Source organism: Propithecus coquereli, unplaced genomic scaffold, assembly GCF_000956105.1.
Source record: "Propithecus coquereli isolate 6110/MARCELLA unplaced genomic scaffold, Pcoq_1.0 Scaffold119, whole genome shotgun sequence".
NCBI lineage: Eukaryota > Metazoa > Chordata > Mammalia > Primates > Indriidae > Propithecus > Propithecus coquereli.
In genome coordinates, this window is record NW_012135969.1 from 8,393,997 (window position 1) to 8,402,640 (window position 8,644).

The following is an 8,644-nucleotide window of genomic DNA, read 5'->3' on the forward strand; positions in this document are numbered from 1 at the left end:
TTGTTTATTGTGTGCCTCTACCCCCAACCCCAACAGAAGCTCCAAGAGCGCATACTCTTATAACACCAGGGCCTAGAATAGTACCTGGCGCATGGGAAGTAATAAATAAAAGATTGCAGGACAAGCTAGAAGGACTGAATAAACACAAAACGGGAGCGACAAATCTACTTCTAGGTCAGGCGCTTCTTTGGATTTCATGCAAAGTGTGAGCGCCACCTCTCGGGAAGCCTATTCGCTCGCGAACGAAGGAAGTGAATCACAGAATCTTAGTGGGGGAAAAAAAAAAAAAAGAAAAAGAGAAAAGAAAGGGAGCAGCAAGCCGGAAAAGCCTGAAAAAACTAACGCCGGAAGCTAAACATCAGAAGGTTGCTCCCTAGAATGACTCCGTACCCACAAGGAGGAAGCGTGGCCGAGCGGTGTTGCGCAAAATGGGCTCTCCGGCCGCGGATCTGCGCAGAAGCGTTCCGTGCGTGCGGGTGCCTGGAAACACGTGGGGCCCGAACGCTTTTCCGGTTTGACCGGCAGCAGCCCAAGTTGAAGCTCGAGCAACAGAAGGGGTGAGAGAGGTTCGGCGTCCTGAGGGGAAAGGGAAAGGAGCGGGGTAGCGGGAGAGGGAGAGGTGAGGAGGTTTAGTGAAGAGGTGAGTTTTGCTCTGAGAGATGGCGAGGGGGATCGGAGGGGAGGGAAGGGCTGGGGTGTGCCTGTCGGCAGGTGCATACCTGTCAGCACACGTCCCACGCCTCGTGGACTCGCCTTTGTCCGTGCCTGCCTTTCCCATAAGGCCGCGACAACAGGGGCTGTGCCTCATTTGTTTCTGTCGAGTACAGTGCGGGGCACGGAGTTCGTCTCAGCAAGTGCTTGCTGAATGAATGACGGGTGTGTCAGGGATCGGTGTGTAGGGGCGTTTATAGGGGCTATTTCTAGCGCTTTAGCCCTATTTTCTCCTGGAGAATCATGCTTGCCCCGCGCTCCATCGACGGTTCTCGAGCCAGCCTTCAGGCTTTGTCTCTTTTTCTTGGAAGAGCAGAGCGATTATCATTTAAGGCATTGTCTTTGCTCTTACTGACTGCTAGGCTCTGTCACTAGGTACCACAGACAGACACGGGAGTAAACCAGCCCTGTATGCGGGCCGCAGCCCAGTGGGGAGGTGGACACACAAACGGATAATTGGACTACAATGTTAAGGGGCTGTGATAAGAGGTTAACTAAAGTACGGGAAGGTAGAGCCAGGAGGTGGTGCAGCTGTCCACACTAGGGGTTGTCTTTCAGGGTGAACTGGGCTCCTCCTTTCTTACACTGTGAGACAGGGCAGGTTATGAGCCCAGTCTTCTTTGTGAAATCTGGGGTGATGCACTCTAGGCTTCCTTCCAACATGATGTCCCGTATCAGATATAAGTAATGACTTTAGTTCTCCCACAATCCACTGTTCATTGGCTGGTCAGAATATTCGTTACATATTATATTAAGGTGTAGCATAAATTGCATAGGGTTGGGAAATCTGGATTTTGGTCCTCTTCCTGCTGCTCTGGTCCTGTTTCCTCATTTGTAAAATCAAGAGGGATATAATGAAGAAATACAATGACATATTCTCTAAAATCCCTTCCAGTTTTAATACCATGGCTGTGACAATCAGTCAAACTGTATTTCATACTGCCTTGTACCAGATGTCACTTTGACATTAGTAAAACTACACATCGGTGTGGTTTTCCCCAACCTGGACTATTGAGAAAGACAGTGTCTTATTTTTATATCCCTATCTTGGTTCCACCACAGTATTGGGTACACACACAGTAGATGCTTAACAGAAGTTTATTAAATCAAATGGAATAGAAATTACAGCCCCTCCTTTTGGACCCTTCTCTTTTTTGGGATATTAGTTAATAGATGAGAGGGCTGGGGAGGAATGGTTTTTACCAGAGGGAGACATGGAGTTGACATTAGAGATTAAACCAGCTTTATGGGGTAATCTGCTTGAGAAGGATAAAGATGTAGTAGGAGATTAAGTGCCATTACATTTCCCCAAACGCCTATCCTCAGGACCATGGCCAACTGTGAGCGCACCTTCATTGCCATCAAGCCCGATGGGGTCCAGCGGGGTCTTGTGGGAGAGATTATCAAACGTTTTGAGCAGAAGGGATTCCGCCTTGTTAGTCTGAAATTTATGCAGGTAAGCAGACTTCATTCTTACTATTTTGACTCCTCTGTAGTATAAGGGAACACTGCAGATGAACCTGTTTCTCCCCTCCCTCCCCCTTTCTTTAAGAAATGGGGTCTTGATATGTTGCTCAGTCTGGAGTGCAGTGGCTATTCACAGGTGCAATCATAGTGCACTACAACCTGGAACTCTTGGGCTCAAGTAATCCTTCTGCCTCAGCCTCTCTAGTAGCTGGGACTATAGGAGCGTGCCACTGCACCTGGCTTCCCCGCTTTTTTAGACTTCTCCATCGTAGGGTGAACACAGATGTCTTGAAACCTGGAAACTCCTCATGGGCCTAGCATCTTGGCTAAATCTTGGAACAAACCAAGTTATTTGGGACTTTTGAAAATAGTCTCTCCTTTCCCTTAGCAATGCAGAGTTCCGTGTAACTACTGCACCACCGTAATTTCTGACTCAGGGCTCTGGGCATGTTTAAATTGCTGGTCTTGAGCTTCCTGATCAGATAATTTTAGAGTGCTTTGAGGTAATTTTAGAGTTCTTTGAGGCAGGTTGTTTTTCAACAAGAAAATCTTTCCATCATTTTACTACCCACTTAGTGTCTAGCATATATTGGGCACCATAGGAGCTTATGGGGGAAAACTATGGTTTTGCCTTTGGAAAGGCTCTCCTGAAACAGCAAAGAGAGGACACATTTGCAAGACACTTACAAAGCAATCTTTCAATAAATGCAAAGAATTGATTGACCAAGAACCATTTTTCATACAGATTTAAGAGAGGAGAATTCAAATTCTCAAATCAAACAAATTAGAGGATAGTATTTTTTCCCATTAAGGGAATCAATTTTGGACCCTCCTAATGCATTTTAAATGTAGTTTGATTAGCAATTTAGTTTCTGGATGATATTTTAGAAAATCGCTTTAATGTAGAAGGGGGTAGACTGATGTTCATGCTGAGGGGAAAGCATGGTGTCCAAGGTCAAGGGGCTGGCGTCTGTTTAGGGCCTTTTTGCTGCACCATGCCATGGTGGAGCTGAAGGACAAGAGAGTTCGAGGGGAGAGAGAGAACAAGAGGGGCTGAAACTCACTTTTATAACAAGCCCTTTGCTGAGATAAGACATTCATCCATTCATGAGGGTGGAGCCCTCATGACTTTAACACCTCCCAGTAGTCCCTACCTCCAAACACAGTTGCATTGGGGATTAAGTTTCCAACATATGGACTTTGGGGGACACATTCAAACCATAGCAGAAGGTAAAATGAAATGAACACATTTACCATGTGCTGGGCACATATGTTTTCTCATCTAGCCCTCATGACAACCTTGAGAAATACTTATTCCTATTTTCATGGTTGTTAGTGATGAAGAACCTGAAGCTTGGGATGGTTAATGATCTTGGTAGCCCATAGTGATGCAGCTGGATTTTAACTTGGGTCTCTGTGACCCGAGTGCAGACATTTTCTCCTTTACACTGAATTTTCTGTCAAGGATACGGGTTTGGTGAGGAATGGGAGGAGGGATAACTGCATGACTCTAAAGGGTTATTTAAATTTGGTATGGAGGTGGGAAGCAAAGGAAAACTTGAGCTTTTCTGCCTCCCCATGCCCCGAAAAAGCCTGTGATCTGTTTTGCAGACTAAAGATAATCAGAACCAATTAATAGAATTAATTAATAGGAGTTCCAATTAATAGGGGTATCTGGGTAAGGGAAAGTGAAGTCAGTGTGTATTGGGAGACTACCACTAGAAAATTCTTCCATCCAGAGAGGAAGGGACAGGGTGAGGGGTGGATCCCTATCATGGAGTGATCACGTGGCCATGGAGTTTTACTTTGGCCAGTGGTGATCAACCAGCGGTTGAATGATAGGACGTTCTGGGTGCACTTTTCAGCAGCTACTCTCCACATTTGTGTGTATCGCTGAAGTATGCAATATGCTTCATACGATGCAGTACCGCAGAACTAGGAAAACTAGGGGACCCTGTTAGACTCTTCACAAGCACATATGCAGTGGCAAAGAGAGAACACAGCCAAGCTGAGTTGAAACTGCTAAGCAGATGGTTTGTTCTCTAGCTAACTTGACTTGTTCCCACATACCAGCCTTGCAGTATGAGAGATTCTAATTCATTTTTCAGCAAAATTCTTATTGCTAGATGTCCTGTATTTTGGGTGGTTTGTAAATACCTGTGGGAATCGCACAGTCACCGCTGTCACGCTTGGGCCTTTATGGTCTGAATAAACGTGCAGTATCCCTGGGAAACGGCCTGGTTCAGTTTGCTGCTCACCGAATGCTCAGACTATCTTCCTCACTTCCCTCTAACATTTTATTTGGGGTTTGCTCTGGGAATGGAAATTCACCATATTATTATTTTCCTGTCTGAACCGAGATGGCTGGATTTAATTGTAATGGTTTGTGGTTTTATTCTGATCAGTCAAGGCCAAGAGGGGGACAGTTGGTACAAAACTGTAGAAGCACTTTTATTCCCTGTCACTGCTCCCTTCTGGTGGTATGGAGAATGAATCGGGTTATAATCAGTGAGCTTTTAAATAGCAGATGGGTGAGGGGGAATTATCTAGACTGCTGGTTTTTGGATAGTTTTGAGGCCAGTCTCATTCTCTATCCTGTGGAATAGGCTTCCGAAGACCTGCTCAAAGAACACTACGTTGACCTGAAGGACCGTCCATTCTTCGCTGGCCTGGTGAAGTACATGCGCTCAGGGCCAGTGGTTGCCATGGTGAGTGTGCCTGTGTGGGACGTTGATGTGTATGACTCAGTGCACAGTGGGGAAGAGTGAGTGCTGTGGCTCCTGCTTCTGGTGCCAGGTCCTCATTGATGCAGAGGAAATGGGCTGGGAGGATTGGACAGTTAAGGTAGGAGTTGGCTCTCTGACCCACCAAACACAAGGTACGTTTGCTTGCTGAGCGAGCACCCATGGCTAGGAGAGGTCAGGAGAGGCCTGCCTGATTGTAGGCTCCTGGGGGGCAGGGAGATTGGCTCTTGTTTATCAAAGCACTGCTTCTCCAAGTATGTATTACTTATCATCTTTGTGCCAGGCTGTTTTCTAGACACTGGGGATATAGTCATGAATGAGACTACATAAGGTATCTGTTTTCATAGCTTTCTTTGCCTACATTTCTTTTTCTTTTTTTATTACTTTAATATTCTTTTTACTTTTCTTTCTTTTTTTCTTTTTGAGACGGAGTCTCTCTGTTACCTGGGCTAGAGTGCCGTGGCGTCAGCCTAGCTCACAGCAACCTCCAACTCAAGGGCTCAAGCAATCCTTCTGCCTCAGGCTCCTGAGTAGCAGAGACCACAGGCACCTGCCACCACACCTGGCTAATTTTTTCTATTTTTAGTAGAGACAGGGGTCTTCCTCTTGCTCAGGCTGGTCTCGAACTCCTGAGCTCAACCAGTCCTCCCGCCTCGGCCTCCCAGAGTGCTAGGATTACAGGCGTGAGCCACCGCGCCCGGCCTGCCTATACTTCTTGAAGGGGGAGTAGGTAGGGGTGGGCAGACAATAAAGAAACTGAAAAATACATATATCAGCTAATGCTTAGTGATATATGCACAGAAAGGAAATAGGATAATGTGATAGCAAGTGACCACTTTAGATTGGATGGTCAAGGGCTGCATTTTTCAAGCTAAGATCTGAATGACAAGGAGGAGGGAGGAGGCAGCCATGTACAAAATCAGTGAAGAATGTTCCCAGTCCAGAAAACGCATGTGCAAAGGACCTGGAGTGGGGCCGAGCTTACTTTTTGAAGTACAGAAAGAAAGGCCAAATGCCTGAAGCCTGATAGGTGATAGAGAAGTTAGGAAGGGAAGAGTTCAGAGGCATGGGCAGGGGCCACATCTGGTAGGGCTGTGTTGGCCATGTACCTCCTGAGTGTTGGAAAGCTCTGGGAGGTTTTACTCTTGGCATTTGAAAAAGGCCACTCTGCCAGGTAGCCCAACCCTGACCTAAAGAGAATTCCCAGAAGTCTTTCCTGGGATTTGAATTTGCAGTAACCGGTGTGAGCATTCTAGCAGCAGTTTGGTGATCATGTACGATACTGCAAACAGGACCTATGCTGAAAAAAAAAAAAGAAAAAGGTCACTCTGGCTGCCATATCGAGAATGGACTGCAGAAAGGCAAGCATGAGGGCAGGGAAACCAGTATCCCCAGTGCTGGAATAAGTAGATACTCTGTAAATATTTGTTCACTGAATGAATGGCATCTTATGGGGCCTTTTTCTTTTCCTTTTTTTGGATTAATAGTTGCCAGGGCTGGGCGGGGTGGCTCACGCCTGTAATCCCAGCACTCTGGGAGGCCGAGGTGGGTGGATTGCTCAAGGTCAGGAATTCGAGACCAGCCTGAGCAAGAGCGAGACCCCGTCTCTACTAAAGATAGAAAGAAATTCTCTGGACACCTAAAAATATATATATAGAAAAAATTAGCCGGGCATGGTGGCACATGCCTGTAGTCCCAGCTACTCGGGAGGCTGAGGCAGGAGGATCGCTTGAGCCCAGGAGGTTGAGGTTGCTATGAGCTAGGCTGAGGTTGCCATGAGCTAGGCTGACACCACGGCACTCTAGCCAGGGCAACAGAGCCAGACTCTCTCTCAAAAAAAAAAAAAAAAAAAAATAGTTGCCAGATTTTCTGCTGAGATTGGTTTTCCTTGACCATATCTTCTTCTGTCCTTGGAGGTCTGGGAGGGGCTGAATGTGGTGAAGACAGGCAGAGTCATGCTCGGAGAGACCAACCCTGCGGACTCCAAGCCTGGGACCATCCGTGGGGACTTTTGCATCCAAGTTAGCAGGTGGGATTTTAGTGTTTTTTGTTTTTTTTTTACCCTTTTCCAAAATCTGAGTTTGATGCCCCAAGAATTTGGGTTTCTGATGCTGGAGGTGGACATGATGCCATATGTGGGTCGATTTTATCAGAGTTTATTATTTTCCTCCCTTTTAAGTTGGCGTTTGGCTTTGAGGGCTCTTTGCCTTTGGTCATCAACATCACTGTGGTTGTGCCTCTGTTATAGAGTACAGAACCTGGTACAACACACTTTACTGGCCAGAGTCTTCCCCAAGCCGGCTCTCAATGCTTCATCAATGTTGCTGGGAGGGCTGGATGTAGGGAGGGCATTTTTCATGCTTATGTTAATGGCAGCTATGGTTTTTTTTCTTTTGATATGGTCTAATGTACATGGAGCTTTGGCCTTTTTCGCTGTAATGGGTGTAGGATTTCTGGCAAGCAGCAGTGCAGTGGGCTTCTGGGCAGTTTAATCCTTCTGGTCTTGGTAATGTGGCTGTCTCTTTCCCCACCCAGGAACATTATTCATGGCAGTGATTCTGTGGAGAGTGCAGAGAAAGAGATCCGTTTGTGGTTTCGCCCTGAGGAACTGGTGGATTACAAGAGCTGTGCTCAGGACTGGATCTATGAATGACAGGAGGGCAGACCACATGCTTCTCCCATCCATCTCCCCTCCTTCCCATGGGCACTGCCCAGGCTGTAGCAAACCGAGTTATTTATGGAAACTTCCTTATAATTTGGAGGGGAACTCCTGGAACTGTGAGTGCTCCCTATACAGTGTTATGTGCTATCATCAGATTAAAATGTTTTATCTCAATGTATGATTTGTTGAGTTGGTTACTCTGTATTGCTGTTTTGCTTTGTATTGTTTTTTCTTTTCATGTACTCTGGATAACCTGAGTTAATAGAGAGTGTAAATACCATGTAAATTATGGGTGGTCCCTGGGCTACAGACCAAATACGTTCCTGAGAACAGGACCATCTTTAAGGGCTGATTTGTATGTAACTTGGATCCCTGATGAGCAGCGCATATATGTTAATAGTAATAATAACAACAATACTGTAATGGCTCATATGTGGTAATGACATATTGTAATACTGGAATTATAATAATAGTACCCCTGTATCGTAATAATAAATTACAGAAACAACTGTGCTTTCTTTTAATTCAAACAAACAAAACATAAAAACAAACTCATATAAAAAGAATATATAGGAGATAGAAGAAATTTCAAAAAAGAATATTAAAGGTTAACACTCACCTAATGTCGCAGCAATGTCTTGCTTACTGGGAGGGGCGTTTTTGGGGCAAGAAGGCAGCTGACATTATTGGAAGGTGACGATGGAGATGGTGCTGGAGAGGACGGAGTGCGTGCTGGAGTCAGGGTTTGATTCTGTTGCTGGAGGAGGGGGCTGACCACTGAAGTTGGTTACTTGAGAATGGTATCGAGGGTTGTCTGCACAGCCTTTTTCATTTTTCATCATAAATGGCCTTGTAGCAGCTGATGTTCTCACTAACTGCATGGTAATCCTCCGTAAACTGCTCAACGTTAGGATCTTTCTCCTCAAGCTTAGCAAATCCTGCTTCAGTGAGATGAAAGGATTCAGCTAATTCTGTTGTTGTAAACTTTCTTGGCTCTGGATCTACTGATTCTTCCTGTTTTTGTGTGTCTATAAGCTGCTTCTCTATCTATGAGACGAGC

The 8,644-nt window shown here is 45.7% G+C and overlaps 1 protein-coding gene across 3 annotated transcripts; it reads left to right on the top strand.

Annotated features, from left to right (window-relative positions):
• The first annotated feature begins 411 nt into the window (after positions 1 to 411).
• NME1 (NME/NM23 nucleoside diphosphate kinase 1) lies at positions 412 to 7,757 on the top strand. Of its 3 annotated transcripts, none has more exons than XM_012661520.1 (5): positions 412 to 557; positions 2,038 to 2,167; positions 4,785 to 4,886; positions 6,839 to 6,951; positions 7,458 to 7,757. In XM_012661520.1, the coding sequence occupies exons 2-5, from the start codon at positions 2,042 to 2,044 to the stop codon at positions 7,573 to 7,575; spliced, it is 459 nt and encodes a 152-aa protein (XP_012516974.1). In that variant the 5' UTR covers positions 412 to 557; positions 2,038 to 2,041; the 3' UTR covers positions 7,576 to 7,757. The 3 variants fall into 3 exon arrangements, with proteins under 3 accessions (XP_012516974.1, XP_012516981.1, XP_012516989.1); XM_012661527.1 differs by having other exon boundaries at positions 519 to 566; XM_012661535.1 differs by lacking the exon at positions 412 to 557 and adding an exon at positions 614 to 640.
• Positions 7,758 to 8,644: the final 887 nt, after the last annotated feature.